Source organism: Cavia porcellus, unplaced genomic scaffold (assembly GCF_034190915.1).
Source record: "Cavia porcellus strain 051 isolate PalLab524CR breed Dunkin Hartley unplaced genomic scaffold, mCavPor4.1 scaffold_6, whole genome shotgun sequence".
NCBI classification, from domain to species: domain Eukaryota; kingdom Metazoa; phylum Chordata; class Mammalia; order Rodentia; family Caviidae; genus Cavia; species Cavia porcellus.
In genome coordinates, this window is record NW_026947489.1 from 26,251,618 (window position 1) to 26,275,163 (window position 23,546).

The 23,546-nt window shown below is 36.6% G+C and overlaps 1 protein-coding gene across 6 annotated transcripts in view; it reads right to left on the reverse strand.

Moving 5' to 3' along the window:
* Positions 1-23,546, reverse strand: part of Ctdspl2 (CTD small phosphatase like 2) — a 74,746-nt gene that overhangs the window by 35,929 nt on the left and 15,271 nt on the right. For 2 of the 6 annotated variants that reach the window (XM_063250130.1, XM_063250131.1), the window contains exons 2-4: positions 9,870-10,079; positions 2,782-2,920; positions 391-540 (exon numbers count right to left, since the gene is read on the reverse strand). In XM_063250130.1, coding sequence (XP_063106200.1) covers positions 391-540; positions 2,782-2,920; positions 9,870-10,055 — 475 coding nt within the window. In that variant the 5' untranslated portion in view covers positions 10,056-10,079. Of the gene's footprint in view, positions 1-390; positions 541-2,781; positions 3,029-9,869; positions 10,080-15,731; positions 17,615-23,546 lie in introns of those variants that run through there. The other 4 variants (XM_063250132.1, XM_063250133.1, XM_063250134.1 and 1 more) reach the window with 4 other exon arrangements.

The following is a 23,546-nucleotide window of genomic DNA, read 5'->3' on the forward strand; positions in this document are numbered from 1 at the left end:
GATACTGAAAGTGTTTCTTAAGTATTACATACATCATCTCAAGTAAAAATAAAAGTTGTCCTTCCAGCCCAAAGTTCATCATTTAGCTTTTCAGGTAATAAAAGGAGAGTTCAATACAACAGAAACATAACTTGTTTCAGCCATTTTAATGTCTGAGAACTATATTTTTAAGGAAACTATAAATAAATCAAAATTACTGACAAAATATGATAGTAAATTTGAAAAGATCTTTAAAAAGAAACTAGAAAACCTGCTATTGTACCTGGAATTGACCTTGCACTTGCTTGGCAGGCACTATGCCAATGAACTATATCCCCAGCCCAAAAATCTGCAATTTTAAAACCCAAATTCTAGTTAATAGTTGACGACATAAAAATGGCTTGCACTTACCATTTTTATTTGCTGGTGAAAAAAAGTTGAAGACAGGAGAAAATATGGTCCCCAACAATGTCGTCCTTGGAGGACTGCCAGAGGAAGGATTATCTTCTAATTTCCCATTTTGTTTTACGTGTTGATTTGTCATTTCGTAACTACCAGCTTCTAAGAAAAATAAAAAGTTTGTGATTACAAAACACTAAGTTTTAGAAATGTATGGTATTCATTTTAAAAACACCACCCCCAAAAACCACTCTATGAAAACTGATTAATGTTAATGTTTAGAAGTGCTATTAAGAGATCATGAAATAGCCTGGTCTGGGAGCCCACACCTGTAATCCCAGCACTAGAGAGGCTGATGGAGGAAAACTGTGAGTGAAGAGACTAGCCTGAGCTCCATAGTGAATTCAAGGCCAGCCTGAATTACATAACAAAACTCTGTTGCAAAAAGAGAAAGAAATCATAAAATGAATCAATTCTAAATCACTTCATCTTATTGTATTTGTAGTAATTTAGAAAAGTTAAATTTTTCCAAAGTACATTTGGAATCATTACATTTAAAATCACTGAAAGTCTTCAAACAACACAGTATAAAAGAAAATGAAGAGGCTGAGGGAGGAAGATTGCCATGAGTGCAAGGCCACCATGTACTACATAGTGAAACTGTCTCCAGAAGAGAAGGAGAGGAGGTGAAGGAGAAAGAGGAGGAGGAGGAGAAGGAGAAGAAGAAGATTCTTTATAAACAAGCAAATAAGTTAACAGTATCAAAACCATGAACATATCATTCTGTTTCTGTTTGCATTTGGGGATGCTGCCTCCTTCATAAAACTTTCCTTCATATCTATTTTTAATGAATGACAGCTATATGAGTAGAGGCAGCACAGACCGCTCTACTGAAGAAAACAATGCTACAGCAGAGACAAAAATTACTTAAGAGGGTTGGGGATGTATTTCAGTGGTAGTGCACTCACCTAGTATGAGTAGGGCCTTGGGTTCAATCCCCAGCACAACCTTCTCCAAAACACAAAAACATTCATAGATACCGAGATGTCATTTCAGAGTGATTAAGAATAACCAGTTATTTGTAAGTTTCTTGTAGTGTGACAAAAAAATTTTTTGAGACAGGGTTTTGCTATGTAGTTTAGGATGGCCTTGAACAGGTGGAGCTCCTCCTATCCCAGCCCCTCAAGTGTTGCGATCAAAGGCCTGAGTCACCAAGGCCAGCAACTTACAAGTAAAAAAAAAAAAAAAAAAAAAATTTTTTTTTTTGTTTAGTAAATGTAAAAGTAAAATCAACTAGGTGACTACTACATTTCATTTCATTTCAATTTATTTATTTATGAATGAGACAGGGTCTTGCTACGTTGTGCAAGCTGGCCTCAAAGTGCCTTATGCAGCCCAGGCTGGCCATGAAATCACAGAGATCCTCCTGCCTCAGCCTCAGCTTTGTTAAACCTTTTAAAACTTGTTTCTTTTTTTCTTTTCTCTGTCTTGCCTCCTTATCTCATTTCAGTCTCCTTTTGGACCACATTAGTCACTTCAAATAATAAAAATATATTACTGTTCTGAGGAGAGGACACAATACACTGTTACTGCTGCCCTACTGAAAACAGCTTTAATTAAAAAAATAACTCTATGCTCTCTAAGTGTTGTCTTTTATACGTCTCTCTACTGGTCCTTAATGTTTTTCTCCTTGTTGAGTTTAAGGAGCTTCTCAGCTATACAATAAGTAGTCACAGGAATTTAATACTGACATTTAGGCCTGATAATTCTTTGCTGTGATGGGCTGTACTATGCAGTGTAGGATATTTGCTACCATCCCTTACTTCTACTTGCTAGATGCTTGTGCAATCCCCCTCCACAGGGTATGTCAACTATAAAGACCTCAAGATACTGATAAAAACAACAAAACAACTCCTAGTTGAGAACTATTGGATTAAATGACCTAAGTACTGCACCTTTTGAGCCCTCAAATAGCATGCTCCAGAAACAAATTTTTGTGCATATCTCAAAAAAAAAAAAAAATTTTTTTTTTTTTTTTTGGTATTGGGGATCAAACTCATGACCTTGCACTTGCCAGGCAGGCACTTGAGCCACTGAGCTAAATCCCCACTAAACCCAGGGCTCCATGAATTCTGGGCAAATGCTCTACTAACTGAGCTATATGACTACAGCTCAATATTACATTTTTATGCTAAACAACTGTTATTATGCTTTTATTCAAACTCAAAGTAAAATTTTTTTGGAAGATAAAATTTCTATTTAACTTCACGCTACTAAAGCTGAATATAAAATAGATTACAAAAATAAGGCAAAAAGAAGCTAAAGCAGATTTGTAAAAACCAAGAGTAAGTCAGTAAGATCTCTGCTTCACCTAAGTAAAACAGTATCTAAATATTAACAAACCTCCATTTACTTGACTTTTCCGTCTTACTCGAGATATCTGTTTGTTAGGCTTTTCTCCTGCTCTTGGTGTTGATGTGATCAAATTATTATCTATATCACGTTCAATTCTACTTCGTTTCGAAGGATTTTCTCTCTCTTCCTTAAGATATAAGAGGAAAAAACATGCACTGAGCACATTCATTCTTCCTTATATGTTACATTGTTTTAAATGATAAAACATGGTATACTTTCTCTTGTTTTTCAGATCCTGGAGAAACAAAATGCAATTAATATCAAAGAGTGTAAATTTAAAAACATAGGAAAATTTTGTTTTAAAAGTATTGATGAAGTTACAGTATGCAACTACAGCATCCCCACAATTTTGACATCCCACAATTCAGATCTTTTCCTGAGGCTCCCCTAAATTTTCCAAGCTATAGAAATACTGAATTGTATAACGTGCTCTGAATTTTCAGCCAATTTTTCCTTACTGTTAGAACTGTTTTTAGGGGGAAAAAAGACCATTTCCTTGAGCATGAAGGGTAAGAAAAGGTGTCTCACTGAACTTGCTGGTATGAAAGTCCCCAAAAACAGAGTCTGCCAACTACCACATTTCTACTGCCTCAATTATTTAAATACTGTCATTAACACCAAGGGGCTCAAAGCTCTCTATTTGTTGCCTTATTTAGGGCAGATCCACATGACCAGCTGATACTATTCTTGGAGTGTGATTGACTAAAACAATATAGTTCCAAGCATCAGCCTGATTTATCTCTCTCCACTGTTTGTTTTACAGTGCTGAGGATTGAGTCTAGGGCCTTACACTTTCTAGGTAAGCACTCTATAATTAAGCTATATCACTAACCCTGTTTTTCTCCATTTATACAACTATTTTTCTCTTTTACAAATTTTTCTAGTCATCTATTGCATAGTCTTTTGCTTACAATATATTTCCTTATAATTTCTTGTTTTAGAGACTACCTGAAACACTGAAAAGGATCAGATTTTCAAATCTGTAACTATGTAATTTATATACATCACTATTCTTATTTGATTGCAATTAACTTCTCAAATTTTTTATATTTGAAGCTTTTACCCACACAACTAATACACTATACTATTATGCATTTTTGAAAGGTTGAACACTATTATTTTTTAAACAATGGTATTGTAAGTGGCAAAAATACAAAACAAGATATAACTCTCAAATATCATTCAATATACACGTATACTTTTGCACAGCAATTCATTTAATTTTAGGCTGCTCCATCAAAACAAGATAGTTTTACTGCACAAAATGTTTCAGTAATGTACAATAACATTTTTACTGTTTAATATTTTCCTGTATTTTAAAATGGTGAGCAGGAAGCTTGACATCTGAAACAGGGAATATCTATTGCTAGAAAAGATAGGGTTCCTTCTGTCTTTTTTTTTTTTTTTTTTTTTTTTTGGTACAAGTAAACTAAGGGCCTTGCACTTGCGAGGCAGGCACTGTACCACAGTGCTACATGCCCAGCCATAGGGGTTTTTTTTTGTAAAGACCTTCAAAATCAAGTTAAGATGGCAAAGCTTGAATTTAAGCTTTAAGTTGCAGTTTCCCCTAGAAGTGTAGCAGTTATAACCATAAATACTGGGCTGAAGATATAGCTCAATGGTACAGCACCTGCCAAGCAAGTGCAAGCAAGTACAAGGTCCTGAATTTGATTCCCAGTACACGTGCTCTCCAAAACAAACCCATAAATATACATTTCTGAAAACCTGCATTCTGCAACATGAAAAGTAACAAGGCTGTAGGGAAAAATGAATCCTAAAAGAGGGAGCGGAAAATGTTAGGGCAGATTATGTAATACTCCTGTAACTTTGGTATTTTTTGTTTTGGTTTTGGTACCGGGGATTGAATTTGCAACCTCTCGATTGCCCAGGCAGGCACTATAACTCTGTAACTAACAGCACTAATAAAAACAATAACTGGGAGCTTCAGAGTTGAACAACTCTTTTTTTTTTTTTTTTTTTTTTTTTTTTTTTTTTTTAAATGGGGCACCAGGAATCAAACTCTGCATCTTACATTTGACAGACAGGTGCTGTGCCACTGGGCTATAGTCTTTGGCTCTTGAGCAACTCTTGATAGGCAGGTAAAAGTAGCTGGATTGTTCTCTCAGCGCATATAAAAGGGTACCAAAAACAATTAAGTAGAAATAAGAATTTAAAGGATCTCAATGGTGGAGATTTAAATTAGTAGCACTGTTGTTAAAATGGACAGCTGGGTGTGATGGTGCACACCAGTAATCCCAGAACTAGGGAGGCTAAGGCAGAAGGATTACTGCATATTTGAGGCCAGCCTGGGCTACATACTGCACTATACTTTAATATAACTGATAGTTTAGTAGGTTTATTTGTATCAGCATAAACACAAAAGCATTAGGAATGTCATCACTCAGCAGTCCTGGCTGCGTGAACTACATAGTGAGACCGTCTCTCAAAAAGAAAAGAAAAAAAAATGGACAGTCATAAAAGGAAATCCAAATACTAGAAGAGTTTCTAATAGACTCTACCTCTGGGAAGGGAGCCCATACTGGCAATTATCATTTCTAATTTTAAAGGGGAGGAATACAAGTTAAAGGGCATATGCCTATGCAGCAGCTGAACTGAATATTTCTCCTGAAGAAATATAAAATCAAACTCCCTATTATTCAGAATTCCCTTGTTTAAAGAGAAAACTGTGCATAAACCAACATATCACTCTGACTGGTACTATTTTCCCATTTAACAATAATATATAAATTGATGTTGTGGAGGCAACACAGGACTGACAGTGGTTATCTGAGAACACATTCAAAATTGACAATCTCACTCTAGAATAAAACATCAAAATGTTCAATAAACTCAATATTGAAAAATAACGTATCACTCAATCACAGTCTTTCTTATACACCCAACTAGCTATGCAGTGCATAATGACATTTCAATCAATGACAGATTGCTACATGACAGTGGTTTTCTAAGATAATGGAGTCCAAAATTCCTATTGCTGAGTGGTATCATAGAGGTTAACTCTCCCAAAGCTTTTTGTTTATGCTGATACAAACAAGTCTACTAAACTGTCAGTCATTTAAATGAAAAAGTCTTTTTGTTGTTGCTGTTGTTTTGACATACAGACCTACCATACAGTCCAGGTTGGCCTCATACTTACTATGTAGCCAGGTAGGCTTCAAATCCTGATACTCTTGCCTCAACTTCCCATACTTGGATTACAGAAGTGTACTACCATGCCCAGCTGTGAAAATACTACTTAAGCTACCTAGTGTATGATATTTTATTATAGCAACCATAGCAAATGAATACACACTCCTTCTATTCATAAGTGAACAAGCTATATTTAGATTATTTGAATATTTTCATGCTTAATTTATGGCAAAAATCATGAAGAAAGTAGAGATGGAACCTGTTTGGTAATATAAAAACAGTGGCATAGTGACACACACATGTAATGCCAGCACTTTGAGGGCTAAGAAAGCAGAATCACAAGTTCAAGTCCCATGTGGGAAACTTAGTAGGGTCTTCTCTCTAAATAAATAAATAAAATAGCTCAATATCTAGTACAGTACTGCAAGCAAGCCATATAGCAAGGACACTAGTAGTTATGTGATCTGAGACATCACAGTAGCTAAAGAAAGCAAAAAAAAAAAAAGGCTAAAAAAGCAGGCAAGGAAGTTTCTAAAACCTAGGATTATGCTTGTCTAAATCTTTCAGGTCTACTCATGTAAGAATATAAATCCAAAAGAAAAGTACCAAGGAAACCAAAGGTGTTATGAATAACTAAATTGAGTTTGACACGGATACTAATAATAGTCTATCATTCGTCAAAAGGACTAATTTAAGAAAGTAGAAGGTATATGCACAAATACTAAAGAAAAGAGTTCCTATAAAAAAAAACACTTCAAGCTTTGAGCTAAGACAGAATACAAATAAATGACAAAATGGACAGCGTAAGAAGCAGTTTTTATTTACTTTCACCAAAGAATAATTTCCATAAAAGAGACTTATTATCCTCATACTAATTAGGTAAAGGCAGTACATACCTAGATATTTTGGAGACAGAAGAGTAAAGGAGAAATAGCATAGATAATGGAGTCCAAAACACTTGACTTTAAGACACCAGAGATGAGTGAGGTCAGTACATCTGTAATCCCTACACTTTGGGAGAGCAAGACAGAAGAATCACAGCGTGGGCAATTTATCAAGAACCTGCCTTAAAATAAAAAATTGAAAAAGGGGCTGAGGATGAAGCCCTGGGTGTGAAGGCCCTTGGTTCACCCTCTAGTATAAAAAAATAAAAAATTCTAGCACTACCAGTTGTTAGAGATGCTATAGTGCACGGTCACTAAGAATGCATGGCCAGGGATATAGCCCAGTGGCACAGTGACTGCCTGGCAAGCACAAGGTCATGAATTCAATTCTTGGCACACACACACAAAAAAGTGTAAGCTCTGGGCCAGGTTTAATGGCACATACCTGCCAGCACTCTGGATCCTTAGACAAGAAGATTGCCATGAGTTCAAGGTCAGCCTAAACTAATACTAAGACTGTCTCAAAAATAGATAGTGTATGCTCTGAAACCAGTTACTCTGGGTTTCATTCATGCCACTTAAAGCTAAGTAATCTTGTACCTCCCTGTGCCTCAGTGTCCTCATCTATAATACAGCGATGATGGGATCTACCTTGTGAGGCTTAAATAACTTATTAGACTTGAAAACACTCAGAACAGTGTTCTTCGCATTAAGAACAGTGTTCTTAATGTTTCATAAGTCTCAGTGACCATTACTTTTTTCTTTATTATTCTTTTTTTATCCCAGGAAAGATATTAATAATTACTACTGCCAGGGAATTAGCTCAGTGGCATAAGTGTCTGTGTGGCAGGCAGGAGGTCATGAGTTCAATCTCTGTGGGAATTAGCTCAGTGGCATAAGTGTCTGTGTGGCAGGCAGGAGGTCATGAGTTCAATCTCTGGTACAAAAAACAAACAAACCAAAAAAAAGATGCACTAATTAATAATTACTATTATTGACAATATATTACCGAAGTTCACTAAGTCTCAGTTTTCTCTTCCATAAAATATCAAAAGATGCTCATAAGGATTAAGGAAATGCTACATATAAAGTGTCTTAGTATCAGCCATAAATTCCTTTGCAAATTCTGGAAAATGAAGACACTATTTAAGACGCATATGTAAGTAAGCATCATATAAAATAATTTTAGAATATAAGATGGTTGGGGCTGGGGATTTAGCTCAGCGGCATAAATACCTGCCTTACAAGCAGGCAGTCGTGAGTTCGATCCCCAGTACCGATAAAAAGAAAAAAATTTTTTTAAAAATTAAAAAAAAAAAGAATATAAGATGGTTGATGATATAGCTAAAATGGGATAAATTAGGGGTCATTACAAATAATACATGACAAACTAAACTTTTTACTTTTAACATAGGGTCATCAGAGTAGGAAAAGAAAAATGTGCTCTGATTTCAGTGAGGCTTTTAAATATATATTAATTTCCATAATAATTATAGAATGACAAATCTAAGTTGAATAACAGTGTAACTAAATGAATGTGTAGCTATAGGAAAAACAATAAATAATTTGCTATTAATTCGCTATTAACAATAAATTAATTTGCTAACATTGTTCATTCCCCTAATCTGCTTAACATCTTTATATAAAGATATTAATACATTTTGACTAAAAAAATTTCTTTGACAGAAATTTTGATAGAAAGACCAAGTGTTTAAGTTCACATGAAAAAAAAAAGTGCTGACCAACCGATTGAACCAGCAATTAAATATTTAGAAAAAAATATACCATGAAGTCACATTAACAACAGAAGATCAGAGGAAATAACATAAGAAGCCACAAGACATATGGAAAATTTATCCAGATGTTTAGACATATATATTATAGGTATCATAAAATCTAAAAATATTCAAAGTAGGTAATGACTGAGGTTTTGCTCTTGCACATTTTAGGGAACATAACATCTGTCTTCTGAAAAATACTAAAAGAATATATAAAAAATAAAGAGTAATTATGAATTACTACTATGAGTAACAATTATAGTTGCACAGGAGAATGAGCTAATTAGGGATTTAAAGAGATGGGAATTCATGTTACTGGAAGAAATCTGATCCTTGTCACATGATTAATTTCACTAGAATACTTCCAGGATAAGACAAAATTATTTAAAGAAACAAAATTGACAAAAGAAATTACACACACAAAAAAAGCACCAGCACCAGGAGTGGTAGTATAGTCTGTAACCTAGCATTCTGGAGGCTAAGCAGGAGGATTACTGTGAGTTTGAGGCCAGCCTGGGCTACACAACGAGTTCAAGGCCAGCTTGAACTACATCACAAGATCCTGTCTCAAAAACAAATGAATTATTTAAATAAATAATTATAAAAAACAACAACAACATAAAAACAGCACCAAATCCTATATAAACAAAGAATGCATCAATATCTTGATTATGGTTTGAAGTTACTAAACTTTATTAGTACTATTACTCAGATTCATGGAATGGAGGTGTAGGTTGGTAGAAGAGCAGCTCGTCTAGCATGTGCAAGTCCTAAATTCAATCCCTGGTACTACATATATACACACATACATATACTCCTTCTCCCTCTCTGTCAGGTTCAAGTGACACACAATACTAACAGAATACCTGAATTTAATTAATTATTTCATAAGAAAATCTACTACATAAGTAAATAGTAATTTTTCTGCTTGTCCAATAGTAAATTTACATATGTCAGTGTCCATTCCTTCTTTAACTAATTTTGTTTTCTCCTTAAGTAATAGATTTCACTTTACAAATCATATTAGAATTCTGATAGACAAAAGAGATCATTTTCCTATATGGATAGTAAATAAACATTAACAGGAAACTTTTTCTTTGAAATGTAAAAAAATACAAGTTAAAAAATTTTTAGCCCCACGAAGATGCAGACATCCCCTTACTAGGCATTTATCAATATCAACTGATCATCTATACATGCTTAGAGAATACAGCCTCAATTTCATTTTCTTAAAAAAATGTTAAGTATAAAGCAAAACTACTACCTTGGGTGTGCTTCCTTTAATGAATTTTTTAATTGAAGATAGTAAGCCAGTCTCATTCTTCGGTGGTTTTTCTCCTCGTGTAGGCAGGCTATCATCAACCTCTGAATATTTTCTTTTTGCTCTGGCAGTACGTTGTGTTTGGATTGGATTTGGTTGCTGAGAAGCTTTTCGTGTTCTCAGCCTCATCTTTTATGGGTGCCACATGTAAAACTGTAAGAGAAAAAAATAACAAAGCTTATTGAAATTCAAACTAGTGTACATAAATACGCCCAGCTTACATGACAAAAATACATTGATTTAAAAAAATGTTGGTCTTTAAGCAAATTGAAATAAGAAACTAAAAAAGGGTAGGGGCTGGGGATTTAGCTCAGCGGCATAAGCGCCTGCCTTGCAAGCAGGCAGTCGTGAGCTCGATCCCTGGTACCAATAAAAACGAAAAAGACAAAAAAAAAAAAAAAAAGAAACTAAAAAAGGGAACACTTTAAGTAAAAGGCTTTATACTTTTTATTAACCCAATTCATCTTGACCAACTCCAAAATATTTTACGATCTAAAGGATCCAATGTTACCCATATTCTTTCTATAATATTATGCTGCCTTGTAGTACCCATGCTAACATTATCATACTAATCACTCATCTATTCTACAAATTTATTGAGCAGTTAACCACATATGAAGCATTGAGTGGGTAAACAAAATGTAGTAAAAATGAGGATTCTGCCTTTAACTTAAAACATAATGAAAACTATCATTCAATGAATGAATCAAATCCAGACATAATTCCAATAATCAACAATCACATAAATGTAACAAGAATGGTTGAATTATTGAAAGATTTCAATCTTACCACACATAAGCATATTTTAAAAACTGATTTAAATGAGGTATGGTGGTGCACCTCTGTAATCCAGGTACTTAGAAGGCTGAGTCAGGAGCATATCAAGTTTGAGTTTGAGGTCAGCCTGAGCTATAGAGCAAGATCAAGGCCAGCTTTGATCTCACACACACACACACACACACACAAACTGCACTAATGGGCTAGGGATGTGGCTTAGTGGTATAGCAATTGCCTCACATATGTGAGGCTATGAGTTTGATCCTCAGCACAGCCTAAAACAATAAGCCTGCAGAAAAACAAATGAGGTCATCTACTTAGTAAATTCTCATTTTATAGACAACAAAATTAATGGCTGCAAGACTGCCACAATATGCAGAAAATTAAGGCTATACCCTAAATTATAATCTATGAAAACACAAAGATAAGGAGATTTGAATTCTAATACAACTTTGGTTATACCTTTTTTTCACTAATATCAAGAATATATACTTAAACCACAGTATTTGCAGGCTTAACCAATCATGGACAGAAAATAACAACAACAACAAAAAATTCCTCCTGAACATATACTACTGACTTTTCCATTATCATAATTCCCTTTAGAGTATAACAATGTTAAAAAAAAAAAAAGAAGTACAAAAACATAGATGTATAAAATGAACATTAAAAAAACTTACATAGCATTTTCATTACATTAGCTATTACACATTATCTAGAGATGACTTAAAGAATGTAGAAGGATATGTGCAGGGTATTTACAAATACACTGCCATTTTATTAAGGGACTCATGTATTTGTGGATTCTGGTGTCTAAGAGGGTCCTGAAAACAATCTCCCACAAAGCGTAGACTGTGTCACCTTTTCATCTTGAGGCTCAAGAGGAATAAAGTATGAAAACAAAGCCATTCACAGCAATGAATGCACTCACAGAAAAGTCTAACTTCAATAAAGCCTCTAAACTTCTGAAGGTATAGAAATTCCTGGCAAAATTAAAAATCCCCCCTATTTCTTTTCCCAGTGCTGAGTATCAAAGCTTCACAGGCCCTAGGCAAGTGCTTTTCCACTGAGCTACATCTCCCACCCTAAAATTAACAGTCTTTACTGACCAGTTAGGAAGCCTCCAAAGTTGTGCTTTTATTAATCCAAACAATACGAAAAACAATGTTCTTTTCTTAAACAGAGAAGCTCCATAAACTTTTTCAACAAAAACTCTCAAAGATTGTTGGGTTTTGACAACTCATATGTTGGAGGCTTTGTGGAGTTATTAGGTCACGGCTGTACCGTAAGACCAATACTTATAAAACAGGCCCTAAAGAAAGCCAAGCAAGGTGCCATATGCCTTGTTGTCTCAGCTACTTGGGAGTCTGAGGTAGGTGGATGGTGAATTTGAGGTCAACCATGACAACATAGTAAGACACTATCCTGAGAAGGAAAAAAAAGAGGAAAAAAAAAAAAACCATTTCAAAGAGATCTCCAGCATTTCTCACTGTGTGAGGTTACAGTGAGAAGACAGCAATCTATGAGGAAGTAGACCTTCACCCACATCAAATCTGCCTGAACCTTTACCTTGGACTTTACTTCCTACAGAACGAGAGAAATAAATTTCTGTTGTTTATAAGTCACCGACACAGTTAATGGTAATTTTGTTATACCTTTCCTTTAGAGAATATGTAAACTTATAAAGTGGTTTATAATTCAAGGCATTTATTATTGAGTTGGTCCCATCTATAGTACACACATTTTATCTAAATTTTTTTCTTCTTAAGTACAGAAGTCCATAGAAAAGGAAAATTTTTATATAGCAAGCACATGGGGAAATGGATAGGGTTTGTTTTTTCCCTGCAGTACTGTGAATTGAATCCAAAGTATGCCAGCAAGTGTTCTGCCACTGAGCCATATTCTCTTTTCATTTTGAGACAAGGTCTTGCTAAATTGCCCATACTGGCTTCAAACTTACAATTGTGCCTCTGCTTCCTGAAGAGCATGCACCACCATGCCCAGAAAATTTTAATTTCTATAGGTTCATTTTGAAAAAGACCTACCAGTAAGCCTACTTTAAACCCAGAATCATTAAATAGAAATCATAAAAGTTATTATTAAACAATATACTGATGAGACATAGGTCTTGAAAGAATAAAGAAACTGTGTCGACACAGTGGTTCATTCCTGTAATCCCAGTACTTGGGAGCCTAAGAACCAATTTAAGTCCAGTCTGAGCAACTTATTTAGTGGGACCATAGTTCAAAATTTAATCAAAGGTATTGGGGATGTAGCTCAGCGTAAAGGCCCTAGATTCAATCCAGTAATGAGGAAAAAATGGACATTGTCATAATTACTTCCTTCTTGTGACAAAACACCTTGGCATTCACGGCCTGAAGTTTCAGTTCATAGTTGGCTGACTCCAACACAGGGTGGCATGGCAAAGAAGAAACAGTCGATGGCAGGGCAGGCAGGAAGCAGCAAGCAATGAGGCTGCCTTCCCTCTTTCCCTCTGTATTCCATCCAGGTTGCAAGCTTATTGGTTGTGTGGGCCTTCCCATTATCCACATCTAGAACTACACTAAACCAGTCAGTGGACTAATTTTGTTATCACATACCCTTAATGCATATTCATACACCACAGATCCAGCTACTTCCAAAAAGCCCCACTTATAAGCACATAAGACTAGGGGGAATCTAGGTATAAGCCATGACAGTCATGTAAAAATATTCCAGTCTTAAAGGTGTCTCATTAAAATTTCAACACTTACTGGTTACTTACTAATGGAATGGAAGCAGAAGGATGAAACAATAATCTCTGCCCATGAGAAGCAAAAGGTCTAGCAATTAAGTATGGTATATACTGATATTGCGTATATAAAATGCAACTTAATGCTGGATGAATAAAGAAAATTCTGGGAATGCTTACAAGAAAGGTCCTTTGAACTAAAAAATTAAAAATAGGTATTAGAAAGAGAAGAACATTTCAAAAAGGAAAGTAAAGCCTGGTGAGTGTTTTGTTTTGATTTTGCCAATTCCAATAGTAGGTTGTAAAAGGTATACTTAAACAGATTTGGAAGAGCTAGAATGGTTAAATACTTTACTAACTTTCAAAATGAGCACTTGAGGTAGGTGTGGTGGTACACAACCGTAATCCCAGCACTCAGAATTGCTGCAAGTTTGAGGCCAGTTTGGGCTGTGCAGTATATTCAGGTTTAGCCTAGACTACAGAGTGAGATCCTGTCTCAAAAAAACAAAGCAAAACAATAAAACTAAGCAAAACAAAACTAAACTAAACTAAAATGAGCACTCACATAACAGGTGAAGAAAGCAACGTTCAAGTGTACATGGAATGTTCACCAAGACCGATCAAATGCTGAGCCACATAAACTGGTCTTGACACTTCTAAGAAGTACAAGCAACCAATAAATACATGAAAAAAGAACATTTTTTTGTTCATCATCTCTGGCTATTAGAGAAACACAAAAACAACACTGAGATACTATCTTACTCCAGAAGGAATAGCCATCATCAAGAAATAAAATAATAACAAATGCTGGAGAGGCTGTGGGGTTAAAGGAATGGTCTTGGGGAATGGAAACTAATATAACCTCTATGGAAATCAGTAGAAATTCCTTGAAAGACTAAACATAAATACTATTTGACCCAGCTATTCCACCCATAGGAATATTCCTCAAAGAACTAAAGACTGCGTACACCACAGTAATTCCTACATATCCACATTTATAGCAGCACAATACACAAAAGTTAAACTAGGTCCCCAACAGCAAATGATAAAGCAAATATAGTATATACACACACAAAACAATATTACTAAACCACACACACAAAAAATAGTCAGGTGTGGTAGCAGCACCAATAATCTCAGTTCTCTGGAAGACTGAAGCAAGAGAAGTCAAATCCAGTATGGACAACTTATTGAAACCCTGTTTCATAGCTCAGTGCAAAAGACTCTGGGTTCAATTTTCATCATCAAAAAAGAGGTGGAGGAAGGGGATGAAATCATGTTTGCACAAAAATACAACTAGAAACCAAATCATGAAGAGCTATTAGCCAGACTCAGAAAGTTAAGTATCATCTTTTCTCTTTTATGATAAGAAGAAGGGAAACACTGAGAAAGGGAGGGGAGATGACAGAAAACCAGGAGTAGACTTATGGAGATGGGGAAGGGATTGGAGCGAGTGGAGAGAAAACAGAATGGGGGACAACAGAATTGAAATTAGGCTAATGTTAAATGCAGGTACCAACACCCCAAACCCCTACCGTTATGCAATATTAATACATACTAATAAAATGTATAACTTTTTAAAAGAAACTAGAAAGACAAACTAAATCTAAGCAGGAAGAGAAATAAAAGAAATAGGTAATAGAAAAAGAAAACCTCAATGAAATCAAAGTTGGTTCTTAGAAAAGATCAACAAAACTGACAAAACTCTCTAGAAGAGCAAGCCAGCAAGAAAGAAGAAAGAGAATAAATATGAATCAAAACTTGCAAAAATAATGATTATACTGGAATTCTATGACCAACTGCATGCTAAAAAATTAACCTAGATGAAATAGATTTCTCTAAAAACATATAAAATGGATTCAAAAAACAAAAAATCAGAAAGTGGTAACACACGGAATTAGTAATCAAAGTCTCCACCAAGAGCCAAGTGACACACACTTGTAATCCCAGCACTCAGGAGGCTGAGGCAGGAGGACCAGTGGGAGTTTGAGGCCAGCCTGAACTGCATACCAAAACCCTGTCTTTAAAAAAAAAAAAAAAAAAAAAATTACCAGCAACAAAAATAAGGAGAAAACATCCAAAGATGATGGAGCAGTAAGCAGCAGAAAAAACAGCCTCTCTGAAAGTCACCATCTGGACACTGGACTATAGCATCGTAAACAAGACAGAAACAAAGTGGATCCCCTGAATGCAGGAGGAATCTGAAGTGTGAAATGAAGCCCATAGAGAGTAAAAAGAAAAACTTTAAGAAGAAGGCGGCAGTAGCTGGTGGTATCTTTGCCCTGAGCCGGACTCACGTGTGAGAGAAGCTGTTCCAACCTGGGGACCCACGGTCCCAGTGATGGTGGTGGCTGGCGACGCTGCAGGCCTCTACAGAGATGTGCCATTGGAGGGGAGCAGCAGACGTGGAGGACCGCACTGGCTGGCTGTAAGCACAGAGAACCAAGTCCTCGCACAAGAGACAGCAATTAGCGAGGAGCCATTTTGAAGTCTGCCTGGATAAGCCCGGAACCCAGAACTGCTGCTGGCTGCCTCCAGCAGCTCCTAGCTGGGCACAGACCAGTGGAAATTGCTTGGACTGTGGCAAACCTAATGAGCCTGGTCTTGGGGCAGGCCTGCTGAAATTATCTACTACTCCACCATAAAGCAACTGCAGGTTTGCTGGGATAGAAACAGAGATTCAGGACTCGGTAGCTACAGGCTGTCCACTAGTGAAACCAGAGAGAATCCAGGAAGTAGGACTATTTTGTTTTTCTTTTTCTTTTTTAGTTTTATTTTTCTCTTTCTTTCTTTTTTTTTTTTTTAAGTGAGTATGAGAGTGGTTCCTACCCTATTAGTGGGTGTGATTCTGTTCTTCTTTATCTCTTCCATGTCTCTTTTTTCTTCAGCAGTTTCCTCAAGTTGGTGGGATCCACTTCTGTCCTCCAACCTTACTTATAATCTCTTTTCTTTCACTTCTCTGTTTCTCTTTAATCCATTTTAAAGTTTAACCAACAAGGGCAAAATTAACACATTAAGCAATTATGTATTGCATGGAATTATCTGGTCTGTTTTGTATTTTATTATATAATCACAAATCTAGTAGGTAGGTATCTATAGTGTTCCACCCCACAACATCAGAATACATATTCTTCTCAGCTGCACACGGGACATTCTCCAACATAAATCACATAATGGCTCGTAAAACATAAGTAAATGCAGAAGAATTGAAATGATCCCATGCATACTATCAGACACAGTGCAATGAAACTGGAAATCCATGCCAAAGGAAACCACAAGAACTTCATAAACACATATAAATTAAATAGCATCCTACTGACCCAATGGGTAAAAGATGAAATTCAAGAAGAAATTAGACAGTTTTTATAGTTGAACGTTAGCAACAATACAACACAATAAAAGCGGTCTTAAGAGGGACATTTATAGCAGTAAATACCTGTTATCAGGAAAACAGAGCAAGTGTATGTAAACAACTTAATGTTGAACCTCAAACTTCTAGAAAAAAAGCAGGTTAAACCAAAAGCTCATACAAAGGAGGAAATTATAAGGATCCCAGCAGAAATTAACACACTGAAGACTAAAAAAACAACATAAAGAATCAATGAATCAAACAGCTGGTTCTCTGAAAAAATAAGTAAAACTGACAAACCCTTAGCCAATCTTATCAAAAAAAGGAAATATGGGGCTGGGGATTTAGCACAGCAGCATAAGCACCTGCCTTGCCCGGGCATGGTTGTGAGTTTGATTCCTGGTACAAAAAAGAAAAGACAAGACAAGACTCAAATCCACACAATTAGGGATGAAAAGGGTGAAATCACAACAGATACTGCAGAAATCTAGAAAATCATCTACATCTACTTTGAAAACTTGTATTCTAGTAAGATGGAAAATATAAAAGAAATGGACAGATTTCCAAGTATATACAAATTACCAAAGCTGAATCAAGGAGATGTAAAAACTCTAAATAACTCAATATCAATAAATGAAATCAAAGATGTAATTAAAAACCTATCAACAAAGAAAAGTCAAGGCTCTAATAGATTCACTGCTGCATTCTACAAGAAATTTAGTGAAGATCTAACACCACTACTTGGCAAACTCTTTAGTGAAATTGAAAGGAAAGCAGTACTCCCAAATTCACTCATGGAAGCAAGCATTACTGATTCCAAAACTAGAGAACACAACTAAGAATTACAGGCCAAAAAAAAAAAAAAAAAAAAAAAGAATTACAGGCCAATCTCCCTAAAAAACAGTGATGTTCATTACAAAGTAATGTAGCTCATTACAAAGTCAACACTCAAAAATCATTAGCCTTCTTGTACAGGAATAACAAACTCACTGAAAGAGAAATCAGGGAAATAATATCTTTCACGATAGTACCCTAAAACAAGAAATACCTAGGAATCAATCTAACAAAGGATGTAAAAAGCCCCTACATTGAAAACTACAGTACTCTGAAATAGAAGACTGAAGAGGGTATTAGAAAATGAAGAGATATGTATTCCATGCTCTTGGATAGGAAGAGCCAATATAGTGAAAGCGGCCATACTTCCAAAACTTTATACAGATTCAATGCCATCCCAATCAAAATCCCAACAGCATATCCCACAGAATTAAAGAATCCAAAACTTCATCTGGAACCAGAAGAGACCGAGAATAGCAAAGGCAATCCTGGGCAAAAAAGACAAAACAAGGGGCATCACAACTCCTGATCTGAAATTATACTATAAAGCTATTGTAATAAAAACAGTGTGGTACTGGCAAAAAAAAAAAAAAAAAACAAAGATCAATGGAGCAGATTAGAAGATACAGAAACAACTGCAAACACACTAAGCCACCTTATCTTTGACAAAGGTGCCAAGCACATTCACTACAAGAAAAACAGCCTCTTTTAAATGGTGCTGGAAAAACTGACTCTACACATGCCAAAGATTAAAACTGGACCCCTATCTCTCACCATGTACTAAGCTAAAATCAAAATGGATGAAAGATCTTATAATTAAAGCAGAAACATTAAATCTGCTAGAAGTAGAGTAAGTAGAATTCTGGAAGACATTAGGATACGCAAAGATTTTATGAACAAAACCCAGATCGCAGAGGAACTATTATAAAGAATCAACAACCTGGATCTCACCCTACTGAAAAGTTTTTTCATAGCAAGAGAAACCACAGAGTGAAGACACAACCCATAAAGTGGGAGAAAATATTTGCCAGCTGTTCCTCAGACAAAGGATTACTATTGAGAACATACAAAGAAATTAAAAAAAAAAATCCTCCCAGATTTAAGGACCCAGTCCAAAGATGGGCATCTGAGATGAATACACACTTCTCAGATGAAGAAATGCAAACAGCAAATAAGTAGGTTAAAAATGTTCAACACCACTGGTCATTCAAGAGATTTGAATTAAAACAACAACTGAGATTTCACCTCACCCCGGAAATAGTGGCTATTATCAAGAACTCAACTAATAACAAATCCTGGAGGGGCTGTGGGGAAAAAGGAATCCTTCTCCACTGTTGGTGGGAATGCACACAGGTGCAACCACTGTGGTAATCAGTGTGGTGACTCCTCAGACAACTAGGTTTGAAGGTCCCATTTGACCCAGCTATTCCCCTTCTGTGTATCTTCCCAGAAGAATTAAAAACATTATACTACAGTGACATATGTGCACTCATGTTTACAGCAGCACAGTTTATACTAGCCAGATCTTGGAAACAATCTAAATGTTCACTGACTGAGGGATGGATTAAAAAAAAGTGGTATTTTAATACAATGGAGTATTACTCAGCCATAAAGAAGGACAAACTGCATACTTTTATAAATAGCTGCAGCTTGAGACCATACTCATTAGTTAAATAAGACACACAGGTGTAAACATATTGCTTCATTAGTGTGACAAGCTGAAAGAAAAAACATGTATATGTGCATGTATGTAAAAAAAATAGATAAGATAGTTACATTACTGATTTCTTTGAGTTTGCTAATGAGAAAGATTTGTGCTGGTATTGTTCAGACAATTGAGTGCAGATGTCTTGTGCTCTGGGTGAACAATGTAGGGATAACAATATACAATGTATGTACCATTGTTGTCCCCTGATTGATGGGGTTTTGAAATTTTGCTGTAGTTTTTTTTCCCCCTCTTTCTTTTCTTTTTATCCTTGAATAAAAAAGGAATTGAAACAATAAATAAAGATCAGAAGTTGCCTTGGAGGGAGGGAAGCTGTCAAATATGATGGAGTGTGGATTTGTCAAAATATTACAGCTAAAACATGCACTGAACAGCAAGCTCAAGTTCCTGAACTCAATCCCCACTCCTCCCTCATCAAAAAGATTTGTTTTCAAGATATTCAGGTTTAGTATGAAAGGAAACGCAAAAAAAAAAAAAAAAAAATTCAGGTGACTGTAGGCTATGCAGATTCAGCAGTGTGCCCAAGGAAGCCATGCTTAAAAATGAAAGAAAGAATTTTTAAAATAATAAAACTAAATAGAGACATCAATGGTTGCATAATTCTGAGACAAATAGTTTGTAGAAAGTTAATGTTACAGACAACTAAGTTAGAAATATTATGGACAATCAGATAAGGCTGGACCTTCAAATGAGCCAGGGAGGAAGACCAGATACACTTCACAACTGTTGGAGAGACAAACACCTCTGCTGAGGGCCACACCTCAAGACAAGAGATAAAACAAATGCACCCACATCCTAAGGATAAACATTAGGGAATGATATTCTAAATAGGTATCATCACCTTGAGGAAGCCAGAAGGAGCCACTAACCCAAAGCCCCCTAGGCAAAGGCCCCATTCTGTTTTCATGACATCTTGCTCCTGTGACTGGCTTTTCCATCTGATCTTGATGTAATCAATTTTCTGTTCCACCTCATGCCCACCTTGCCAGTTTCCATTTCTCCTCAGCTTGGACCTGCTTCACCTTGTGGTTCTGCCCAATAAAAATCCCTAGAGAACCAGGGTCCGTGGCAACCCACTTGGGAGCCCTTCTGTCTCTCTCAAAGAGAAGCTTTCTCTCAATAAATACATTCTACTTGTAACCCCTGTCTGAGGTATGCTGGTTTGAATGCTTATTATTTCCATTTTATAAAATAGAAAGCAAATTAAGATGGCAAGAAATGTTTTAATGAATAATTTCTGGATAATTTCAAAAGAATACTTGCAAATGTGAAAATATTACCAACAAAAAATTGCAATTAGAGACCAGCATAGTTGCATATACCAGTAATCCCAGCACGCTGGAAGGCTGAGGAAGAAGGATCACAAATGCAGGCCCCATCTGGGCAATTTTTGAGACCTTGCCTCAAAAATAAGGGGAGAAAAAAAGAGCTGGAGAAGTGCTCAGTGCGAAGGTACTGGCTCACTCCCCAATACCACCCACCCACACACACACACACACACACACACACACACACACCCCTACCTCACATCTAGTGATGCGGCTCAGTGGTATAGTATATGCTTAGATGCATAAGGCCCTACTTTCAATTCCTAGCACTGAAGAAAAAGGAGTGAAAGCTATCAAACTCTTTCTTGAATGGCTGTAACAACAAAACACCGCCACCAAAAAACTGATACACACGGTTTGATCTAATGTGTTCAGGGTGAGACTTCTGAAAATGTGAATAGATCATGGGGACTCCAACTTCATCAGTGGATTAATCCATTGATATATTTGTAACTGAATGCCCTATGGGGAGGCTGGACCTAATTGGAGAAAGGAGGTAACCGGGGACATTACTGTGAAAGACTTGGAGAAAGTAAAAAAAAAAAAAAAAAAAAGTCAAGATGGTATTGCATATATTTAGAAACTCCCCATGATAAATGTAATTATTATGTGCGGCAAACATGTACTAATAAAAATAAAAAAATGAAAAATTATCTCTCTGCTTCCTAGCTGCCAAAAGACTAGCAGCTTTTCTCCACTGTGCTTTCTTTTGCTTTGTTTTGTTCGGTACCAGGGACTGAACTCATGGCCTTGCGCTTGCCAAGCAGGCATTTACGCCACTGAGCTAAATCTCCGGCCCCTCCACTGTGCTTTCTGCCACAAAGTCTCTACCTTGTCTCAGGCCTAAAAGCTACAGGGCCAGCTGAGAGAGAAACCTCTGATATTGTAGTCAAATCTTTCTTCCTTTAAGTTGTTTATTTTGGGTATTGTGGTGGATTGATAACTGCTGGTCAGCTTGTAATACCAGCTGAACTGAATCAGCAGGGTGTTGAGTGTGGATGGCCTATAGGAGGATTGTTGCCAAGATAAAAAGAACTAGAAAAGAAGAGGTAGTGTTGTTGGTTCTCTTGTTGCCCTTGGTTCTCCTGGAGGAGCTTGTGGAGATTCTTTCCCGATATGAACTTGGCTGTTCTCATTGTCAGAGGAGCTCAGAACATTGTTGTCACTGAGAATAGCTGCAGTTCACTTTGGGAGAGATCTAGTCCTTACTGCTTCCTGACTCCAGAGGAAAAGATGGTGTTCAGTCTCCAGAAGAAGCTTGTCAAGCAGGCTTCCTGATATGAACTTGGCTGTTCTCACTGTCGGAGGAGCTCAGGACCTCACTGTCACTGATGAGGATGGCTGTGTTATTTTTCAGGGGAGCCCTGATTTTTGTGTGTTGCTTCCTGGCTGCAGTGCAGAATCCTTAACCTACTGGCACAGATGCTTCATCCAACTGACCTTTAGGCCTTCTCACCACAGATTCGTAAAAGAGACTTGCATGAAATATTGTCATGGGCTCCTGGCCTCCAGCTGGACTCATAGGGGACACTTTCATGGGCTCAAGTCTTCAGCTGCACTCATGCAAGGATGTTGCCATGGGATCCAGGCCCTCAGCTGGATTGTTTGGGTCTTAGGGTGTGAACAGATTTCCCACACTCTTTATTTTGTATTTGACTCTTTGGATAACCATTATAAAATAATACTAAAAATTATGTGTCCTATATTGTCTTGTTCTTCTTGCAAACCGTGAGTATAACAGGTACTTTGTCTCACTTGATGGAATCAAAGAACGCTATTAAGAATGAAAAGGCATGGTCTGGGATTTAGCTCAGTAGCATAAGCGCCTGCCTTGCAAGCACACAATCGTGAGTTCAATCCCTGGTACCCAAAACACAACACAACACAACACAAATGAAAAGGCAGGACTGGGATATAGCTCAGTGGCACAGCACCTGCCTTGCAAGCACACAGTTGTGAGTCTGCTTCCTGGTACAAAACAAAACAAAACAAAAGATTGAAAAGGCAATCTATGAAATGGGAAACAAATCATACACACCTATTGTAGATTAGATATCCACAATATGTAAAGAACTCCTTCAATCAGGAAAAAAAAAAGAAAAAGAAAAAACTCAGAGACATGGTAGTCCATAATTATAATTCACCAATCAGCAGGCTGAGACAGGAGGACTGCAAACTGGAGTTCTAAACCAGCTTCTAATACACAGTAAGACCTTATCCTTCTATACTGATGGTGAGAATTTAGAATGACAGCACTGCTATGGAAAAAAATGGCTGGCAACTCCTCAAAAACTTAAACACAGGGGCTGAGGATTTAGCTCAGCAGCATAAGCGCCTGCCTTGCAAGCAGGCAGTCGTGAGTTCAATCCCTGGTACTGATAAAAACGAAAAAGACAAAAAAAAACCAAACAAACAAACAAAAAAAAACTTAAACACAGATTTACCAAATCAGACTTAGTGGTACAAGCCCATCATCCTAGCCACTCAGAAGGCTAAGACAGGAGATTCATAAATTCAAGACCACCACGGGCAACTCAGACCCAGGCTCAATGAACAGAACAGAACACAACAGGGCTGGGAATATAGTTTGCCTAAGTGAAGTCTAGGGTTCAATCCCCAGTACCAAAAAAAAAAAAAAAAAAATTACCATATGCTTCTGTTATATACCTAAAGGAATTGAAAGCTAAACACTGCATCCATACTATTCATTACCACAGCATTATTCACAATAGTCAAAGCCAAAGCTCCAGGGACATAGTTCAGTGGCATAGTGCCTGTCTGGCAAGCATGAGATCGTGAGTTTGATCCCCGGTACCAAAAAAAAAAAAAAAAAAGAGAGAGAGAGAGCAGTCCATCAATGTATGAATGGATAAAC